This window comes from Acipenser ruthenus, chromosome 25 (genome assembly GCF_902713425.1).
Source record: "Acipenser ruthenus chromosome 25, fAciRut3.2 maternal haplotype, whole genome shotgun sequence".
Taxonomy (NCBI): domain Eukaryota; kingdom Metazoa; phylum Chordata; class Actinopteri; order Acipenseriformes; family Acipenseridae; genus Acipenser; species Acipenser ruthenus.
Genome location: NC_081213.1, coordinates 24,600,069 through 24,623,087, shown reverse-complemented (window position 1 = coordinate 24,623,087; position 23,019 = coordinate 24,600,069). Strand labels below are relative to the sequence as shown.

The following is a 23,019-nucleotide window of genomic DNA, read 5'->3' as shown; positions in this document are numbered from 1 at the left end:
TGAGTGTGCCTGCTTGTAAACTTTAGCACCATTCATGGAATTCCAGTTAAGCACACTGCACCCTATGGAAGCAAACGACTTATGAGTCACGTTGCCACAATTGATTTTACCCAGTTTTTCTCCCAATTTGAAATCTCCAATTGTATTTTAGGCTCAGCTCACCGCTACCACCTCTGCACTGACTCGGGAGCGGCAAAGACTAACACACGCTGTCCTCCGAAGCATGTGCCGTCAGCCGACCGCTTCATTTCACTCTGCAGGCTCGCCATGCAGCCAACCCAGAGCTACAGCGTCGAAGGGCAACGCAGTTCTGGGCAGTTTCCAGGCAAGCCCGCAGGCACCCGGCCAGTCTACAGGGGTCGCTAGTGAGCGGTAAGCCGAGGACACCCTGGCCATTTTTAAAAAGCAGTCCCATACTTAGGAAAGTATTTGTGTCCGTCCTGCCACCCCCCACCCCACCCACCCCACCCCACCACCCACTCCCACTCCCCCATTCGGACAGCCTTAATGAACAATTAAATGTAGAACGCCCTTGCTAAACTTTCATTTTTTATTACAGAAAACCAACGACGTGACCACAAACGTATAGACCTAGTGTCATCAGTCAATGATAAAAAACGACATTAAAAAGAGTCTGACCACCAAATGATTGACAACCTTTTCATCAGCGAGCAATTACCTTAACGATCAAAAGGATGATGTATATGTATAGTCAGAAACCTTATACAAGGCTATGTGCCCTCTTACCTCCAGCAGAATGGGTAGTTGTGCTTGAAAGTGCTGGCATTAACCAATCGCCCTTTTTCTTTCAATAATTTAATAATGTTTTTGTCTGCATCCTAGAAGGATCGAAAGAAAAATAAGTTGTAGTTTATAACTTTACATTTTCAGAACCAAAGTTATGTGGGGGTTTCCTCACAAATACACACAACTTAACCACCAACAACTCTGAAGATGTTTAGAATAGCTTTTTTTTTTCCAGTTTGCTAAATATTTCAGCACATTTCACTACCGTAACACAGATAGAGCATTACTTGTTATGAGTTGGTGATGGTCCCACTGGCAGCGTTTTAATTAGTTTCAGTCCTGGGCGCTTTCACTTGCCTCAGGCTGAAGCCAATCAGAATAGACACCCCCAAATTCCCCCCACTGTTCCGATGAGGCGAGCCCCTCAGACACTTTATTAATCAGCTGCTCTTCTTTAAAGTTAATCAGAAGGGACTGGAGTGAGATTTACAGTTTCCGAAAAAGCAAAGGCTCCTCTGCTGTAAGTTAATAGAATTCCCCCGCTAAGTGTAGGAAAACTTCAAAAAGACAGATTAACTTGAACGTTTGTTTTAGTTTATATTCAGCAGATAACCCAACACAGCCAGCAGTGGAGTTGAAATAAAATTCAGCACCTCATGTTACTTTAATAATCCGAAATGTGATAAACGTTTTTAAAATGTTCAATTAATCTAAATTTGTTTATTTACAATTTAGGAAAGATTAGTAGCCACCAACCTTAACATACTGTCCAACAAAGTCTGCCACTTCTGCGGTGAAGCAACCAGAAGAATCCACTGGGCAGATTGGTACAGAATCCTTCTGGATTATATTATAATCCATGCAGACCCTGTAGTCATCCTGTCATCACAAACAATTAGTCAGGTAGCTGTGCTCACTGTGTCTATCAAGCAATTTCAAACAGGAGGAAGCAATGGCAACTGGGCTTCCTTTGACCAATAAAACATTTTTTTTTGTCATTCAGCAGCAGTGCTGTAATTTCATATCTGTTCACAGCAGACATCAATTGTTTAATTATCTTTCACGCACATTTAGTTTTGTCACCCTTTCAAATAATACTGGTAATTACCCATGTATTTTACAAGTATTCCCTGTATTGTTGTGCTCGTCTTTCATCTCTCATCACAAGGTAAAGAATTAGAAATGCATCCCATTGTACATTGTAGTTGTTTGATGTGGAAATTGTGGTAAGGCAGGAAACCTGTGACAGTAATTATAACAAAGACAGCTCTGGTCTTACTTTAGAGTTGTAAACTGTACACAACAAACAGGTGCAAAATCATCAGCATAACAGCTTTCGCAGCCCCTTGTTCATTTTCAGCAGAATGTTTAGTTTTACTCAGACACTGGTTTAACCCCTGAAGAAGCTTTAATCCCACTACCTGCACAGAGCAAGGTATTGTCGTGTATTGCAGTACTGCAAGGAGTGACAGGATAAAGAGTTCACCTGAAACGTCACATTTTGACTGCTCCGTGTCACGGGAATTTTACAATGGTGATTTAAAATCTTTGTTAACTCTTTTACAAGCACCATAACCTATTTTAAACGAGTTACATAACTAAGAGAACACACTTCAGCGCAGTGATAACATATGCATTTGACAAGATTTTAGAAACACTAGCTGCCAAAGAGTTTTTCATAACCTTTGTCTGCAGCATGTCTTCAGCTGAGAAGCAGCACTGATAAATCAAATACTTAGAAATAAGTATGTCTCAAATTCAATTGTAAGAAAGTGGATTCCTTAAATGTGTTTCATAATATGCTTACTGTCAAGGTTTTCTGCCACAGTACAGGGAATTACAAGCTCCCAAAGAAATCAAAACATGTGTCCACAAGGAGGCAGTGTCTTACTATTCTTTTTAAATTATATATTTAAAGTTGAATACTGTTATCACCTTTATTTTTAATAATATATTCATGCTGTCCTCTCGTCATATTAGGAGAGACAGGAAAACGACGGGAACTCTCTCCAAAGCCATTGAAATGGTCAAGCCTTGCCTTTCACTATGAGCTAAAGGAGAGACACACTTGGTTCAGTGTAACCTCTATGGATCGATTAACTACAGAATGACTCCATTCGCAATGAAAAAAATGTTTTATGTCTGAAATCAGTGAAAATAATTCTATACAGGTTCTCTCTCTTCCTTTAAAGACATGTCAAAATCGCACTAAGGAAGGGTAAAGATAATTGAGTTGTGTGGGAGGACAGCTTTCTCCCAAAGAGATGCAGGAGTAGAACAGGCACCATCCAGAGACATATGAAATCTGGTCTCCTACACAGCAGGATTATTTTCATCCATTAGTACTTGTTCAGCACTGTTTTGCAATATAAACAGCGTCTACGAGATTAATGAGATTTAGGTGATCGATAAAATGTGTACAGATACATAGCATGCATGCGTCTTCAAACAGAAAGAGATCATTTGTAATATTTTATTCCTCCTTTTATGGATCAGAAACTGTGTACTTACAGCTCCAAAATACGGGGCCTGATGAACAACACCTGTGCCTTCCTCCTCTCTCACGTAGTTATCCAGCACTACAGTGAAAGCACCACTTTCTTTGCTCTAAAATCCAAGACAAAAATAAATGATTACTGGATACATTTATAATTTAACGTAAAAATAATTTAAGCCCTAAATGAAGCTCTTACCGTTATGAAGTAGTCAAACAAAGGTTTGTATTTCTTGCCTTTAAGGGTCTTGCCTGGGAATCTGTGAAAATAAATAAATAAATCAATGGGAAGTCCAGTCTAATTATCCTAAAAAAAGAAATATACCAGAAACATTTTTGATGCAACCGTTGTAAAAGTGGGGGTTCCAAACCAAAACATTCTCCTCTAAGCAGTTTTAACATTGTACTGCCACCTGGTGGAAGATTCCTATAACACAAGGCTAATACATGCATTACAAAATACATACATTTAGAACAAACCAGGCTAAATCGCGAAAAGTGATACTTAAGATGACCACTTCTATAGCAAACAGAAAAGGTAATTTGCACTCACTTATCAAGACGTGTGTATTCGGCATCCGATTTAAAGAGGGCTGATAGCCGAGCCTCCATCATGATGTACACGTTCCCTGTAGCATGATCTGAAATACAAACAATGGGTTACACTTCAATACATGCAAGTACTCTTCTTGTTCTCAAACATGCATGGGCTGACTCCCATTTAAGAAAAAATTTAGTAAGCTTAGCCCTACAGTGCTGAGCTCAGTTAGATACAAGGAATTAATCCAGAGGATTTACTAACAAGAAATTTAAAAGAAAATGCTGATGTTGTTAAACAACATATTCATAAACAATCTACAGAATTATTAACTACAGTCAATAAGCCCCATGTTTGAATGGTCATCTCAAAGTCATATGAGGTAAACACGCCAACTACAATGAAGACAACTTTAATGAATTTTACATACTTAAATACTGGTTAGACATACAGTCACTAAAGGAACAGCAAAAAAAAAAAAAGCAAATTCTTATCAGAACAGTATAAAATGATCACATGCATATGATACAACTAGTAACAGTCAGCGTGCACCTCCTTTCAAATGCATAATACCTAAGCCCTATTTAAACAACTGGGCTGAGGACGATGCCGTGTTGCTGTACAACACTGATTAGACTATGCAACCACTCAGTGTATTAATCAAAAGCTAGTCATGGGGGGCTCCCGAGTGGCGCATCCGGTAAAGGCACTCCGCTCGGAGTGCAGGATGCGGCCCATAGCTTCGAGATCGCCGGTTCGAATCCAGGCTATGCCACTGACGACTGTGGACGGGAGTTCCCAGGGGGGGGCGGCGCACAATTGGTCAAGCACTGCCCAGGTGGGGTTGGGGTTAGGGTTAGGTTGGCTGGGGAGTCCTTGGCTCACCACACACCAGCGACCCCTGTGGCTGGCCGAGCGCCTGCAGGCCCGTCTGTACGCAATTCAGAACTGCATGGTCTTCGTCTCTCCCGAGTTAGTTCGGGGGTTGCAGCGGGGAGCCAGGTTGAATAATAATTGGACAGTCAAAATTGGGAGAAAATTGGAAAATGAATAAAAATAATTGTTCAAAAAAGTCCTAGGTCATGAATGGAAACTAACAAAAAAAAATATATATATATATATATATATATATATATATAAATGGATTATTCCTTCAAAGGCCTGCTTACCTTTGATTTTGACATACATGAGCTCTGGGTTCACACAAAGAGCAAGGTTACTGGGCAGGGTCCACGGTGTGGTTGTCCAAGCAATCAGAGAAACGCTTTCGTCCTCTTCCAGAGGAAAGGTCACAGTTACAGAGGGATCTTGAACATCCTAAAGGGAGTTAAGACACTGCAATAATGAGGAGCTTTACAAAAAGGTTTGGTTGGATTGCACAGATGCGTCTCCTAAATAAGAGTTAACCATGTCTACCACCCCCACCCCATTCAAACACAAAAACCACCTTCGGTCACCCTGCCCATCCAAGCCACAGCTCCTCTGAGAGAGTGCCCTAAAAAGATACCCACAGGTCAGACTTGTGTACTTTTCCCGATGTTATACCTTGTAATTCTGGTGAGACTCGAAGTTTGAGAGTGGAGTGTTGCATGCAGTGGAAAATGGCATAACCTTCACTCCTCTGTACACCAGTCCTTTGTCATACAGTTGCTTGAACACCCACCTGAATAAAAAAAAAAAAAAAAAAAAATCACGTAACTTAGTATACAAAATACTGGTCGTCTTCAATTATAGTTCACCCAATGACCTTAAATCACTGGAATAAAAAGTGGATCCCTTTAGAAACAAAGATTTGTTAGACTGATTATATGAAACTACTGGCAAGCCCAAGACTTTATAATGATCCAGAAATCTTTGGTTTGACATTAGTAGGATATTAAATGTACCACTGTCGTGGCACAGCTGTTTTGCAGACATGTGTCAGGTGTTTGTGTTTGTTATACATGTAACCACAGTAAGCTTTTACTGAACCAAGAGAAATACATTGTGTATAGTCAAATACATTAATAATCCCTGCCCTCTACTTACCAAACTGTTTCCATGAACCAGGGATAAAGAGTCTTATAGTCATTTTTAAAATCAATCCAACGCCCCAATCTGGTCACAGTTGACTGTTTAAAAATAAAATAAAATAAAATCAATTACAGACCAAGATTCCTAGACAGCTGTGTTATTATTTTAATACTACGCATTTCATGCATAGAGACTTATTTCAAAACTTGGCTTTATCGAAAAAAGCCAGTTACAGGAACACATACATAACACATCGTTTTTTTCTCTACATGCTCTTAAACACTTTCCGTCCAACATTTACCAGCCACTAGACAGACACTTACCTCCCATTCATTTGCGTATCTCATCACAATGCTTCTGCACTGTTTGTTGTATTCAGCGATTCCCATTTTTGCCACATCTTCTGGTCCCTTTATTCCCAGCGTTTTGTCGATTTCATATTCCTGTAACGGAAAACATTGCACCATGTTTTGATAATCTTAGCAGAATACTAAATGCAATACATTAAAATTTATATTAAAATAACAATATCAAATGTTAAGGGTAGTTTCTTATTTTGGGGTTTTGAGAAGTAACATACCAGAATGTACAGTATCTACTGATCTGCATTACTTTTACTTGTGAAAAGTGCAACCTGAACATAAACCAAACAACTTAGTTTGGTATATGCAATAGCAATAGCATCATTTATACAGCAAAACATGAGGCTACATTTTTCCCAGAAAAATCTCAAAAGTAAATTAAATAAATGAAAGTACATACAAGCTGAATACTGCTAAAACTTACCACTGGTAAACCGTGGCAATCCCATCCAAACCTTCTGTCTACATGGAATCCACTCTGATGCGCAAACCTGGTCACAACGTCCTTTATAGTGCCAGCCAAAATGTGTCCGTAATGGGGAAGGCCGGTAGCAAATGGAGGTCCATCATAAAAGGTAAATCTGAAACATTAACCACAATTTAATGCCTTCACTAAAAGTAAACAATTCTGTGAAACTTAGGCCAGATTTAAGCCATTTTCCTCAATTTTACTTGACAAACAGAAATTGCATTTCATTTTACAAACAGCATGCTTTTCAAACTCACTTCGGCCTGTTCTTAGACTGTTTCAGACATTCCTGAAAACAGTTACGGTCGTCCCACAGCTTGAGGATGCGCTCTTCCTCAGAGGGGAAATGAATGGTCTCTGGGACTGGCTGAACCATCTTGTCACTGATTAATAAAAAGACATATCAATTATGTATCAATTACAAGGCAAAGAGAACAACCAAGACTTCAAGGTTTTATCAATGTCACAAGCAGTTGGAGGGGCATTCCATGATATTCCATGATACCGGGGCAGCAGTGTGGAGTAGTGGTTAGGGCTCTGGACTCTTGACCGGAGGGTAGTGGGTTCAATCCCAGGTGGGGGACACTGCTGCTGTACCCTTGAGCAAGGTACTTTACCTAGATCGCTCCAGTAAAAACCCAACTGTATAAATGGGTAATTGTATGTAAAAATAATGTGATATCTTGTAACAATTGTAAATCGTCCTGGATAAGGGCGTCTGCTAAGAAATAAATAATAACAATTATATTTTTAAACACTTTTTTATTATTCGTGTCTTATACAGGACAGATAGAAAGAAAAAAAAAAGCTTTTTAGATTTGGGGGATATATTTCAAACTTATTTGCAGATGTTCCTGATGAAACTTGCTAAGGAACTTGTTTAGCACAAGACATTATGGTGTCATAATCTGGAGAATATGGAGGCGTCTTATCTGTATTTAAAACTCATTTAGATACGTCTAGATATTGCCTGTAATGCCCTAGGAAGCTCTTTAAGAATCGTGGAATCAGCTATTTAGTAATGCATGCTCGATGCATAAAATAAATAAATAAAAACACGGGTTTAATGTTTGTCCATCTATATAAACTGCAGAACTGTATGGAAGAAAGTTTCCAGTAACCACAGTGCAGACTCGTCCAAAACAGGATTTTCAGGTCAAGCTATTATCTGACAGCCTCCTTCCCCATAGTTTAATTTCGGCTTTACATTCCATAGGTTTACATCCGTACTAATGTATGCCCAAGACGTGCCGCCAAACTCGTAACATTTTCAACCGGCTGGCTATACTGTAAAGAAATACTGAAATTCTGCAAAAACCAGCAACATTACAAGTCATTTGCCACGGACTCTATCGTTTAAATTCGAAAAAAGCAGATGGGAGTGCTTCTCTCAAAGCGAGACATGGTAACGTCATTCCACAACAGAACAACAAGCATTGTAAAATATTAACTTACATACTGAAATGTTGCAAATAAAAAGTTTCATAAATTCCTAAAAACTCACATGTCTAACTAGGAACAGCCGCAGCCGGCGCCTGGAAAATGATGCAACTGGAAGAAAGTATGAGCGGAAGCGGAAGTAGAATGCAGGGGACAGGTCCTGGAAGGCCAATCAGAGAACTTTTTTTTTTTTTTTTTTTATAGCAGTATTGTGTGTAATAGTTATATAAATTATATTATTATTGTTATGGTGTCTTGTTATCAATTGCAGTATAGAACTGGGAGACTTAAAATAGAGACTGTCGAGTATAAGAAAACTGTAGTTATGGATTAAATAACTGGCGGACTTTATAAAAAAAAAAAAAAGGTCTGTTCAGCAGAATCAGTGAAGACAAGGCTAGGGCGAGAACAGCCATAAAATACATGGCATCTCTCATTTAAATCCACCAGAGGGCGCTACGTCTAAAGAAAACAAAACATCTACAGGAAATTTCCTATAAATTATTTTTTCTTTAGCAATTTCAATTGCATTCATAGGGGAACAGAAGACTAGCAATTATATACTGAAACATAGGTAAATAATAGAGAGGAAGCCATAAGGGTGAGAAATACACTAAATGATAAAATAAATACATATACTAATTAACTATTACATTATCTTGGTAATTAACTTTAATAGTAATACCATTTCAAAAAAGTTATATTGTTTGTAATATAGATGTAGATCAAGTCTTTATGAAACCATGTTTAGGCAGCTACTTAATAAAATTCAGTCATATATATATATATATATATATATATATATATATATATATATATATATATATATATATATATATATATATATCCTTAGTTTATTTCTATTTTATTTTACCAAACCAAGTTGGTTTCTGGGTCCTCTGGCAAGGTGTCAAGCCCATTTGTGGTATATTACAAATACATATTAAAACAAAAGCCTGAAACAGCTTTGTCAATATAGGATTAAAGGCACACCCGGAGATTGTCATTTAAGTATTGAGGATTATTTAAAGAGACAATCTACTGGCCACTGTGGAACTGGCATCCACAATTTTGCCAGATCACCAGCTGCTACACTGATGAATATGTTCCAAGCCATTTCATAAACTAATGTCATGATTAGCCCTTTGCCCACTGTCACTGTATCTGAACAAGCTTCCATTGTTATTTCGGATGATCAGCAATTTGATCACTGGTAAATCTTGTTTCTTCTCGCATCATTTGTTTGCATGTGTCAGCTTGTTTTTGTTATCCTCCGGCTCCCTATCCTCTTCACCAGGCTCTGCGCTTTTTAACTGTCTTCCTTTGCTTTGCTTTACAATCCAGATCTCATGCACATTTAAAATCTGTATTACAATAGTATTGCAAACAGTGTATCTCATTCTTCTTCTTTCGTATGGCGTTTGAAAAGCAGTGGTCTACAGTTGTAATTTTTAATGTGTCTCATTTATTACACAAGATAAATTTTGCATAATGATATGACTTTATTGGCAGCTAAACAAACCCTATTAGGAAATAATCACGCACGACTCAGTGAACTAACCGATACGCTTTTAAATCTGCATCCTCACTGCTTCAGAGAGGTCTGTAGCAGTTTCTTTATTTTGTTTTTGTATACAGCTTTACATTTTCAAATTAAACAACAACGCAAACCCAAGAAAAGAGATATACGCGCGAGTACAAAATGGCTGTCTAACGTGCAGCTGAGGAGACGAGCGCACAGTTAAAGATTGCTGTAGGTGTCTCCGTCAAACAAATATATCCAGAAAGAAAACAGAATGTACAGAGTGTGTAGAATCGTATGAGTAGGCAGTAAATATTGTGGAAACATGAAGTTAACTATTATTTTGTGCGTATCTGCTCAATAACTAATTTAATTACCCTGGGATATTAATGTAAATCAATTAAGTCTTCACTAGATATTTGTGCATGCAGTGGCCCAGCTACAGCTTCCCAGCAGCAGCGATACAACACTGATTGGAGATGCCATTTTGTACTCGGGCCCTGACACATACACGGTGCAAGGCAATCGGTTCACAGCAGAGACCGAGATGCCACTGCAGTGGTTTTCACAACCCTGCTAGAGCATGTGGTGGTCTGCTAATGGCTCCATATAAGCGCTATGTTCAGGGCTACACTATAACTGGTTCTCAAATTGGTCTGCAAGGGCAGGCAAAGCATCTGATGGTTTGTGGCCACTACTCTCCAGTGATGGCTAAACTGAGACCACACAATCTTTTCTTATCTTTGTTAACAGGAATCCAGGTGACTTCTTCAGATGGAGAACAATTGTTAACATAGACATGTTAAGGGCATTCTTTAGCACAATCTGTTGAGGCTGAGCTAAGGTCTCAAGGATCTTTCAAGGGTTTCAACAACTGAACGTGTTCCCTTCAGAAAGCCTATTGCGGTCTATACCACTTGTGCAGTTGTGATGGATCTATGCGTGGTTATAAGAGGTTGTCCTACACGTGAATGCAGGTTTTAAGAGTGATCTATTTTGTCATGGCACTGACACCTATGATGTGTTTTTTTGTACAAGACCACACAGAAAATACCTGTTAATATATAAACACCTGTTTGGCAGTTCATTTTTTTTTTTTAGTAAAACAAAAACTGGTTTGACAACAAACCTGGCACTTTGTTTAAACCCATCTTTCACTCTGTAATGCCCTGACTTCTGAGAACATGCCCAGCACAAACATGCGTTTGAAGTCAATAATTCATGAGAACATGTTGAGATGAGATGCACTGAAATGTGAGAGGTTGTTTTCAGTATGATCCAGAGTCATGTAGGAGTCTGTGTGCTCAGAGGTGGAATACCTACCATACAGGTCAAGATCCCATCTGCCAATAACAGAGTGCTAGGGGGGAAAAATGGTGGAGGAAGGAATCGCGGTGTAAGCAAACCTTGCTCATGACTGACTGAGTAAATTGAAGCAATTTGGACTAATTCACTGTTACAAAAAGGGAGCCGTACATGAAGTGATCCAACACATAAACCCGAACATGTGGAGACAAGCCTGTAGAATAGGGATAGGCTAGGGAGTGGTTCAGTCCCTTTTTATATTGAAGTTTACACCTTAGTGACACCTTGCTTCAAAAGTTTACAGAACTTCATGCAAAGTTACCATTTGCTCTTAGGTGACCCTGCATGCAAACTCAATTAATGTGAGGCCCTATTTATGCACATTGAACAGTTTTTGTCATTGCATTTTTTTTTTTTTACCGTGCAGATAATTCAATTGGAAGCATTCTCATTAATGAAATAAAAAGATAAAAAGGAAATGGCAAAATCTGGAATCAAAGGAAAGCCGACACACAAAGGGAAAGAATGTTCCTGATAGAGAAATCATTTTCATGTCTCTGTAGGCAATGTGGTTCCCTTTATATACTATATGAATTGTATTGTGTCTTTTCTCTGCCCAGTTCAAAATGAATCAATAAGCAGTAATGCTATTCTTTCACAGTTATGCTTAAAATAACACACTTCTGTTAGTGTTTGTTCAACTGTTGATACCAGCAAATATATTACTCTTAAGTGTTATTAGTACAAACCTCTAAAGCAAAAACCTGTAAACTTAACACCATATATGGAGACCCCCCTCCCCCTCCCTGCATACATAGCAGTGCTGAAGTGGGGACTGTGCAATATGGGAAGCTTTTTACCCCCAAAAGTTTACATTTAGCTTCCCTGAGCTCAAATCCAGTCGCGCGCGCGCACACACACACACACACACACACACAATTTTGTAGTCAATCCAAAATATTATTATTATTATTTTGGTATAGTGCGTAGCGCAGTAGCACAACATTATCATTTCATTTATACGTGTATATATTTGTAGTAAATATGTAACGTTTCCTAAAAAAATATGTATTTTTGTTATTACATTTTTTAAAATTAAACTGTGCTTTCATAGGCTATTCAAGCTTAACTCCCTCCTCCTACCACCATTTCCAGACTCAGAAAAAAACAACCGGACATTTTGATTTCTGTGAAGATAGACCTCCCTCTCTTGGCAGCTTGAGAATCGATAAAAAGTATCTTCACGTTAGAGTAAGTAGTTGCTGTATAAATCAGCACCGTGTAAACCGTGATGTTTACTAGCACGGTTCTTCTATAGGCGTAACTGTTTTGCGTTCTTCTCTATTCTATTCTCAGTGCCCCCCGCCCACTGACCCCCACCATGTCTCTATCCCGAGGACAGCTCTATGACTTTACAAACAGTGGTGGAACAGACATGTTCAGCACGTCGCCATGCAAGATAAAAACAGATATGTGTTTAATATATAACTTTCTTAAGCATACGCTTTCTTCACAGTTTTTAACAACATCGTATTTCATAAATCTAATTCAAGATTATGTAGGTCTTGCGGTAATAAACTTAAATGCGATTTGGAAGCAAGGCTTACAAAATAAATAAATAAATAAATAAAAAACAGCTGCCTTCTAGTTTATTATTTACAGCCTTGCTTGCTTTATTCTTTTTGACAAGATGCACCTTCTATGTTTTTAATACAATAATTGTATGAGGTTTATATGAATTCATTGAGCTGACATGATCACTGTAACTCAAAAGAAACTGTCGCCCATTACCAACCCAAACTAGTAAAAACGAATCATCGAGGTTATGAAAAAAAACATCCTCCATTTCTTCTCTGTGAAAAATATACATATAGAATGTACAAAACTAAACACCATATAAATCAATAACATTTATTTAACGAGTCGGTTAACTAAACATGATATCATTTTAAACATAACTCAACTAGAAGCGTAACCAAAATCAAAAGTTTAAATAATTACCTTTTATGAAATCTTTGGAACAGTCTATATTATTATCCGGTGTGGTGATGTGTGACTGTTAAACCCCAAATTGAAGATTGTGTGTTTAGATTATGTTTAAAATGTGTTTTTGTGGCTTTAGAGTTATACATATTTTTTTTTTACTATTTCACATAACTAAATAAATTAAGTATATCAAGAAATGTTTCTACTATATAAAAACAACAGAACCCATTTCAAATAATGGTTCAATCCTAATTTTATTAGCATTCTACATAGAGCTAGTCATATTATTCTTCAAACCTTTACGCTATTTCCGTAAGAAATTCATATACAAAGTCTAACATTTACGCAAAGGAAAGGATTTTGCATTTATAGCACACAGGAACTTTGCAAGCCAAGCAGGTCCATCCATTGCTTACGTCGGGAGTGACAAATGTATACTTTTATTCTTATCTTCACAGATTAAATCATTATTTTGCAAAAAATATATATTAAATACATCTTCTACAGTTCTATTGAAGTATCATATGTGATACTTTTTGTTTAATTAAACAGAATTGGTTTTGGTAGTCTTTATAAAAATTTGAACTCCCCCTTTTGAGAAATAGAGTTGGCTGACCCGACTCCATAAATATGAAGGACAGACGTCGGTTTCGCGATAAGCAAAACATTTGTCTAGAGGTTGAGAAGAGAACAGTAAGAACTTCCATGATAGAAACACAGCTGTAAAACGTATTTGTACTTTAAAAAAACAACTGAATTGCTTAGTTAGTCAGGAACGTTTTGAACGTTGAAGCTCAACAAAGACGCACGTAACTTACCTACTGAAAGTAATAGTAAAAAGAAAAAGGGGTGTAACGGCTAGCCTATAGACTGCCATACCCGGGTCAAGCTGCCTGTCAGACAGCTCAACCAGGCTATGTACCGTAAAAAGCCTGTGGTCAAGAAAAAAACAGAAAAGATTGTGAAGAGGTAGACTAACAGGGCAGATTCGTGTTGTTGACCACGAGGGAAGAAAGAAATCAACAGAGAACCCCCATTCTTTGTTTCCTGACAGCTGTGACGATGATGTGAAGGAGGAAAGCAAGCAGGTAATGCTTTTTGAAGAAGAGGGGATAATGTGCGGCAAAGGCATGATGTGCCAGTGGGAGGCGGTCAGCGAGAGACCCGACATCAGCCAAGAAGGTTCAAAACTCAGTGATCCCTCAAGGAGAGGAGGCAGGGGTGGTAAGCACCGATGGCACAAGCGTGGGAGGAAGGTGGGCAGGGCACCGGGGCAGCAGCAGAGTCCTTACAACAAGCACGATCGCCCAAGTTTACGACCTTTTGGGGGAGCGACTCTGCGCCCTGTCAACGCGCAAGGGAACCGAGCGCCAGGTATGAGAGCCCCTCGCAACACTAACCAGTTTCTAATGCATGAGAAGTACCAGCTCCTGCACATGCGCTCTGACTCTGTTGGCACTGACAGCGGGTCGGACTGTGAGGTGGACTTCACAGACATGGACTCCTACCTTGGCGTGCTCGAGAACGCCAGGGGGGCGCTTTTGGACAGCCCCGGTCTGTCCCTACCATCATCGGTAAAGTTTTGCCCGAGGCAGCGTCCGAAACGACAGGAACTCAATTTCTTCAGCTTTGGTGACATGATTGATCAGGAAGAGAGCATGCAGTATTTCCCATCTGAAGACGACGTGTTGCAAAGTGAAGATTTCATGCAAAAGGACTTTATTGAATTCTGTAACACAATTACTTAAGTACAAAGCGTGTAAAACACAAAAGGGACCTCGTTGCATTTTGTGTCTATTTTGTACAAAGACCAAAAGGTATTTATTTTGTAACTGTAACCAAACTGTGGTATGGGGGTGGAGTTAAAGAGTTATAATGATACAACGATGCAATTGTGTGTTCGACGATATTGTGTGGTAAGTTTGACGTGTTTCCATTAAGCCTGTCTTCTTGGTGTTTTGAATGGGGAGGGGTTGGGGGAGGAGGAGTGACTCCAAGCAGCCAGTTACTCTGAATATAAACTGATTGACTGGTACTGTGTGTTGGTATTTTTGTTCCACCCCCTTTTACCGATATGTTTGTTTTTTGTTGACGTTGTTACAACTATTTCAACTTTATTTTTGTTTTTGTTTAAAAAAATAAATTATCAATTATCATTTTAGTTATTTATGCTGTGTGTGATTTATTTATTTATTTATTTATTTTAATATTTAACGACACATTTTGATGAACACATTTAAGATTGACATACGCTAGTTACATTTAGTCTCTTTGTTAGTATATTACAAAATGCGGGAGAAATAGTGAGTGAAAATGAAACTGACATTCACAGTAACATGCACACACTTTTCTGATATACCGGTATTGTGACGCAGATATATATATATATATATATATATATATATATATATATATATATATATATATATATATATATATATATATATATATATATATCGATTAAAGTATCTTACATTATGTGAATTAATTAAATGACCCCTAACGCTATTTGAAATATAATTTTTGAATACACCAGTTTGAAGAGAGGTGGAACTAACACAAACTGCTTTTGGGTAATGTAAACAAACTGTACTGTCAACAAGGTAGGGTCGTGTACAGATGGCTACGGAGGAATGTAGTGACACCTGTTTAATCAGTCACGTGATCAATTACGTTCTTGCAGAGTCAGATGACACTAATTACTGGTTAGAGACCTTTGTTCAATAACTCCCGACTTACAATAAAGAAGTTCCGATCAGCACGTGCTTGCCTTTTATTATTATTATTTATTTCTTAGCAGACAGCCTTATCCAGGGCGACTTACAATTGTTACAAGTTATCACATTATTTTTATATGCAATTACCCATTCATACAGTTGGGTTTTTACTGGAGCAGTCTAGGTAAAGTACCTTGCTCAAGGGTATAGCAGCAGTGTTCCCCACCTGGAAGTGAACCCACAACTCTCTGGTCAAGAGTCCAGAGCCCTAACCACTACTCCACACTGCTGCCCATACACCAAAATTTACTCAATTTTGTTCAATAAGTGATGATCGCTCATTATTAAAGGAATCGTGTCGTGTCAGCAGAGCGGATTTTGGAGAAGACTGATTACTGGAACCTGCTTTTTCAGTGAGGCATATCAAAAAGTCATTTAGAAAAAAAAAAAAAAAAGGACTGGGGCAGACACATTATTTTTTAACCTCTGATTTATTTTAAACTTTAGAAACAACTATCTGAAACTTACTATATTGACTTAACTTTCATAATTAGACTGAGTGGGGGAGAAACCCATTTGCTAAAGCCGGTAATCTAGCAAAACACATTCTCAAGACGTCTCTTCTTTGCATTGCAGTGTGACACAGTGGCTTTGAACAGGATGTGGGAAGTAGTTTTAAGTTATGATTGTTTACTGAGCGCGAGACAGCTTTCCAACAACCACGGTATACAAATTCTGCACTATGGACTGTAAGCTGACAGGTTACTTTGTGTCATAGCTCCATTTATAAAGCGCTGTTAGTTTTAACAACTGTCATCTGTTTTTGTTTTTTTTCTGGTAGTATCTGAACATACCTGAACTAAGGATTTCAATGAATAAAATATACGAATGTTAAGACTAGAAAAAAAATACACATTAAAGATGTTACTGTTTCTTTTATAAAATGCTCACCTCAAGGATGTGATGAAATAATAATGCGTAAGAATAAGGGTGCACGTTTCATTAATACAACCGCAAAAAAAATATTTATAGACATGTGGAAGCCCAGAACACAAAGAGCGATGATGCTCAGATGACAATCAATAACGTGGGCGATGAATGGCTCATTGTATATTTGAGGTACGTGAAAAATATATTTTTTGTATTTTTTTATTATTATTATTATTGAGATGTCTGTTACAATTTAGCAATAAGTCCATGGGCACAGGCTCATTTTCTGAAAGGGATACAATGATTTAAAAAATATAAACAAGCAAGGAACTGCTAATAATGTACCTCCTCCGAGCTGCAGCAAAGTTGTTTCTTACTGGTTTTATTGCTTTCAGAAATACTGCCCCCATGACTAAATAAAGCCTATTGTTTCTACACTCATGAAAACCACAAGTGACCTCCTCATGTTGTATCTGGGCATGGATGCCTTAAAGCTCTTCCCATTTCCATTAGATTACAACTTGTAAAACGGGCTGTGTGTGAACTCTATAAAGTCATGCACATGACATAAGTCAGTTCAGCTGTAACTGCAGCCACTGCTCTTACAGACATTCATAGAGGCATTCACACTTAAAAAAAAAAAACAATTTCTCAGAACAATGGCATGTTTTTTTCACTTTCCCTTATTAAGTTGGGTTGAATTCCCCTGCATGTAATTCATATAGTTCATATAATCAATGAATTTAAGAGTAAAAGGATAATTGATTCCTCATCATTACAGCACATATGAAACCTGGACTGACCCAAATGTAACGTTGAAAAACAAGTTAAGTTGCTTTGTTAAATATATATATATATATATATATATATATATATATATATATATATATATATATATATATATATATATATAAAATAGAAAATAATACTGTATATGGAAAACAATCACATACAGATTGTTTTAACTTTGACTACAGCTGGTATCTGATTGTAATGATTGATTGCAGCAAATCCAGAAGACTTCCTCCACATCTTACTTCTGCATCTCAGAGTCTTATATCTCTCTTGGGATCTTAAAGTATGAAGACAATGTGACCAAGATTTGATATGACAGCAAGTGTCGAACGTTTTACAGACGATTCTGGTTATTTCCACAGTGGTTGGGGTTTTGGACTGTGCGATTAAGGAATTTCCCACTTACTTATTGTTTAATTCCTTGTTCTGTGTTAGATTAATGTCATAAATCGGTTTCGCTGTCGTACGTATGCTGTCCTGGCTGTTGTCTGGCCCTGTGAAGTGCAGGATTAGGGAATGGTCAATAACCCTTTATTGGGGGAAAACCAGGTTCAGTGAGGCCTGAGTTTTTTGGTTTATTTTGTTCATTTGATGTATTTTGTTTTTATTTTCTAGATGGATTAGACACATACAATATGTACCGGTACACTTACATTTACGTGGGTGTCAACTTCTCTTTTTAATTCTTGTGTTTGCTGTGCCAACAGATTTGCAGGCTTAAGATAGGAAACTACCTTAGGTACCTAAACATTTAAAGGTCATATGGTAATGCAGTCTGCAATGGAAGTTTTATTTTAGTTCAGGGGAAACTGTTTTGTTTCTTTCCCCAGTTGACTGAACCATGACATTACCAGACAAGAGGAAAAAGAAGGGAGTCCTTCCTAGAAAGAGAGTTGGGTTATATAGGCTGCTTCGCTAGCATAGGTGATTTGCATGACTCTAGGAAAACAACACCAGGTTTAACCCATTAAGTGACATTGTCCTCATTTGAGGACAGGCTACTTTCTAATTTTTTTTGAGCATTTTTAACTGGCATCTACCTGTTATTTTAATTTTCTCTTTAACTATAATTGTCATGATAATGTATTCTAATTTTGTTAACCGCAAAAGTTAAGTCTAAATCTACCTGTTAATTCTGCAAATATAGCCCTTCAGATGCTTTCATGACACCTCAATATAAAATAAATGATACATTTTTGGTGTTTTCCTACCCTTTTCTTTGGGCATGTCTGACTTGACTGTCCTTAAAATAGGATGCAGCAGTTTATAGCCAAAATTAAGGATTTCATTTTTTTCCTGTAATGTAGAATGTATCACATTACATAAATACAGCTTGTGCTCTGATTTTTTCAAAGAAAATTGTATTTGGTATTGGTACTAGGGTAGCGTCAGTGGCAAGGCTCGTTACCAGCAGGAAGAAGACTCAAATAACTTACCCTCATTCAGGCTGGGCAATGGCCTTCACTGAATTGGTTTCTTCTCCTCCTTAAGTACAGTTAGGTTGTTTATTTTTAATTTTATAACTTGACAGGGTGTTTTATACCTTTGTAACAAATTGCATAATTTGGAGTAAAAAGTTTTGAAAATCTATCACTCTCTGTTGATATATATGTTCTGTGTCAATCAGAAATAATGTGAACAGATAAGAAAAGCACTGGACCAAATGTGTGGTCTTCAGGCTTAAGTGCTATTATTATTATTATTAGGAGGCAAAGAAGCAATATTTGAAACTAAATGCAATCTGTATAAAAAAGGACTGCAGTCTTTGGGATGACTATGGAGTACACCACACTTCTTCTATTGAAAAGCTTTACAACAGTCTTACAGCTGGTTAATAATTCAAATCTTTATTTTACAGTGCAGTAGTCTGTGATACCAAGCCATTCCAAATCCATCTGCCCTCCTCCCCCACACAAGTGGAAGAATCCTCCTGCAGGATTGCTGGAATGATGTAAAGAGAAGCCTTAACAAATGCTAATACAAAACCCTTTCACTCCCTGCTTCAGAGGCTGCTGTAGGCACTCTTAAGACGCTTCCCACTCAGGCCACCTATCCAATCAGAACATAGGATGATAGAGGAAACTTTAGGGGAGGCTGGGTACTTGTATGTTGCTGAAGCTGTGTAATTCGAGCCTTAATTTAAGTTTCACAGCCTTATACAGGAAGAAGCAATAACAAAGGTCATGTTTGCTGACAAACTTGGTCAAGGCGGGAGGGCGTGGTTTTAATTTGAATGCGTTTTGTTTTTTACATGCTGTGTGAGGGTGGAGAGATTTTTTGGGGAGTGTTTGAAGATAAAATGGGGAATTATAACGGATATCCATGTGTGTGTTTTTAATTTCTGAAAATGACTGAAAGGGAGGCCTTTTTAAAGGGAGTAGGATGTGTTTAGTGCATATAAAAAATAAGGTGAAGATGACACAGGTTATTTTCTATAGAAATAAACCACAAGCTAAAACTGTCCCTGTTCATCCATGCATGCTTTAATTAAACACTTACACTATGGACAATACATTGAAACAATGCACTGTTTCTCATAGAATTCAATCCAGTACATGCATTGACGTTTCATTGTAGGAGTTCCTACAGGCTGCCTGGCTGGGCCTGATGCAAACGCCCATAAGGAGTCTTGTTTATGATCTAATCTGACATTCCTCCAATCAGACAGTCCCAGTTGGTAACTGGCAGTTCTGATATGTATTCACCAGTGTGTTTACAATGACCTCTTAGACCAGTCTTCTTAGTCTGAACTATAATGACCTATGAAGTTCCATGCTGCTCTTCCTCTGTCTGTGTTGTTTAAATTTAAAAAAGTAGCAGGGTTCAAACAAATATAGTGTTCTATGTCCCCACGTGTTGCTACACCTGTTTAAATGACGTACCTGTCGTTTTTCTTTTCATTGTTAACATGCTGAAAACTTTTTACACTTACAACTTTAAACTCTGTTATGAAGCTCTTTTCAAAATGGCCGCTCTAGTGCAGTATAGATTATTGCCCTCATTGTCAAACAGGTAACACAGCAATAAATGTACGGTACAAAAAATCCAGAGCACTTGTTTTAATGTTTTTTATTTTAATGTTTTTTGTTTGTTTTTTGTTAATCGTTCTTGCTGCAGTGATTTAGAGGACAGATCTCAAACCCCAGTGCACTAGAGCAGCCATTTTGAAAATAGTTTTTTCATAATTCCTTTTATTCTAAATGTAATAAAAACGTGTAAAATAGAACGATAAATTATTATGACCCCTACCTTCAACTGTGTGTGTTGAGAGAATAATCATCTTAAATTAGTAATTCAAAGCATATCATATTAAAACAACATGCTTTTAAAAATGCTTTTAAAAAGGGAAGTACAAAACACACAAATGCCAGCAAACTTATAATGGGCTTTAAAACTGCATTGCTGAAATCTAAATAGGAGTCTAATATATTCACAGTCTATGCACCTAACACTTAATGTTACACTGCCTCTCCCAGAAGAAAATACATTGGTGAATATAAAACAGGTACGGGTGACTTAAAATAAATCATCTGCATATCTGAAATTCATTCCTATTGGTTCTACGGTAAATATTGGCGTTTACAAAGATTATCTTTTCAGCAGTGTGTGAAGTGAAAAGGACAATAAAACTGGTCCCTGGTGAGTGAATTAGAAGGAGCTGACACACAGTGTTCATTGTTATGCTTAGTGAGCGCCCATGAGTGTGTGTGTGTGTGTGTGTGTGTGAGAGGGTAGGGGGGGATGGGCTCCAAAGCGGCTCAAGTAGCTTGTTTCTAATAGAGATTTGTGTCACGTGGTCTAGCAGGGCCCTGTCCCTAGTAACAGGTATTGTAACTCAGTAATAATTGGCTACAAGCTGACATTCAGAAGCTACTTGTGATTTTTTTAGAGGCTGCAAGCTTGGAGTTTGCATGCAGTCTGTTTTGTTTTTCCCGTCGCCATTATGCACAGGATTGCTGTAAGACTAACTTCAACATTTCATTACATTTCTTGAGTCTGCAAACATAAAATAAATCTGTTTTTGTAACACCCAGTTTAAAATCATTCTTCAAATATATAATCATTCAGTCCGTTCTATCAATCTTGATAAACACTACAGTAATCATTTTTTCACAAAAAGGATTTTGGCGGGCCCAATACATAGGTTCTGTATTTCTCAACACTTTACAATGGCCATAGCTGGCTGTGTTTGTTTCACCCTGATTAAGATGGGTCAAGAGAATGTGTTGCTGGCTCCTGAAAAGACAATACATTAAAGGTGCTTTCTCCTTCTGTAAAACGATATGATTTGATTGTCATCTTGCTGCTGTAAAACCTATGCTGATTTCAGAAACCAGTTTGAGAACCAGCATGTTTCTGCCCTTGTGTAACCAACCATAAAAGTATTTTTTTTTGTTTGAGTGTGAAGTATTTCAGCCTTAATGTACTAAAAAAGTGTATTACAGATTAAAAAACTCATTCATTAGAAACAATTGCATTGTTTAAAAGTGTTACAGATTAACAAACCCATTCATTTAGAAACTAAGACATAGTTTAAAAGTGTTACAGATTAACAAACTAATTTATTTAGAAACAACCGCGTTGTTTGAAAATGTTACAGATTAACAAACTCATTCATTTAGAAACAATTGCATTGTTTGAAAGTTACAGATTAACAAAATAACTAATTTAGAAACTAAGGCATTGTTTAAAAGTGTTACAGATTAACAAACTCATTCATTTAGAAACAATTGCATTGTTTGAAAGTGTTACAGATTAACAAACTCATTCATTTAGAAACAATTGCATTGTTTGAAAGTTACAGATTAACAAAATAACTAATTTAGAAACTAAGGCATTGTTTAAAAGTGTTACAGATTAACAAATGAATTAATTTAGAAACAATCACATTGTTTAAAAGTGTTACATATTAACACAATAATTAATTTAGAAACAAAGTCATTGTTTGAAAATGTTACAGATTAATAAAATAATTAATTTAGAAACGAAGGCATTGTTTGAAAATGTTACAGATTAACAAAATAATTAATTTAGAAATGAAGGCATTGTTTGAAAGTGTTATAGATTAACAGTTCAGTAGCTCCAGAACTTCAATATAAAGTTCTGCATCACTGAAAATAAATGCAAGAATCTACTACAAGATTTATTTAGCACTGCTAACTTACTGTTGAACATGATACTCTGTGCCAAATGTATTATTTCTGTTTTAAGACTGACAGCTGATTATTTCAAAATGTACCTCGTTTGCTTGGTTACAAAAACAGAAAAGGCAATTTATTACAAGCCAAGGATATTAGTAAGTAAACATCATGAGAGTTTTTAGATTAGTGCACTTTTATATCCTGGTGGACAGTGGTTGGCAGCTACCCACATAGCTAGTATATGCCATGCCTGTGTGCAGCTGTCTCGGTCTGACAGTACTGACATAAAACACCCAAAAGACTCTGCAGTGATGTCAGCGAGTATGAAATAGGAAACCACAGCATCCTGCCATTCACAACAACCACCATGAAAGGAAAGGGGTTAGTGCAGATTATTGGATTCAGTGGTCTTGCACGTTGCCCTGTTCTCTGTGTGCAAACGTTTGAGCACACAGTGTTTGTTTATTAAAATATATCAGACTGCCCAGCCGTCACATGAATCTCAGAAAAGCCCACACTGAAATTATACAAAGTGCACTGTAAGCATATTATTAGTTATT

The 23,019-nt window shown here is 37.4% G+C and overlaps 2 protein-coding genes across 3 annotated transcripts in view; one reads left to right on the top strand and one right to left on the bottom strand.

Moving 5' to 3' along the window:
- The window catches only part of LOC117414050 (isoleucine--tRNA ligase, cytoplasmic-like), a 43,835-nt gene extending 30,925 nt beyond the window's left edge, over window positions 1-12,910 (bottom strand). The window contains exons 1-12 of one of the 2 annotated variants that reach the window (XM_058999793.1): window positions 12,892-12,910; window positions 6,881-7,006; window positions 6,579-6,735; window positions 6,116-6,235; window positions 5,808-5,890; window positions 5,325-5,442; window positions 4,949-5,096; window positions 3,795-3,882; window positions 3,441-3,501; window positions 3,259-3,354; window positions 1,504-1,626; window positions 748-839 (exon numbers count right to left, since the gene is read on the bottom strand). In XM_058999793.1, the coding sequence (XP_058855776.1) occupies window positions 748-839; window positions 1,504-1,626; window positions 3,259-3,354; window positions 3,441-3,501; window positions 3,795-3,882; window positions 4,949-5,096; window positions 5,325-5,442; window positions 5,808-5,890; window positions 6,116-6,235; window positions 6,579-6,735; window positions 6,881-6,999 (1,205 nt within the window). In that variant the 5' untranslated portion in view covers window positions 7,000-7,006; window positions 12,892-12,910. Of the gene's footprint in view, window positions 1-747; window positions 840-1,503; window positions 1,627-3,258; window positions 3,355-3,440; window positions 3,502-3,794; window positions 3,883-4,948; window positions 5,097-5,324; window positions 5,443-5,807; window positions 5,891-6,115; window positions 6,236-6,578; window positions 6,736-6,880; window positions 7,007-8,127; window positions 8,236-12,891 lie in introns of those variants that run through there. The other variant, XM_058999792.1, reaches the window with a different exon arrangement.
- A 610-nt stretch (window positions 12,911-13,520) lies between these two features.
- Window positions 13,521-15,041, top strand: LOC117413899 (uncharacterized). The gene has a single exon (XM_034023349.3). It carries the CDS (start codon window positions 13,968-13,970, stop codon window positions 14,622-14,624), a length of 657 nt encoding a protein of 218 aa, XP_033879240.3. The 5' UTR covers window positions 13,521-13,967; the 3' UTR covers window positions 14,625-15,041.
- Window positions 15,042-23,019: the final 7,978 nt, after the last annotated feature.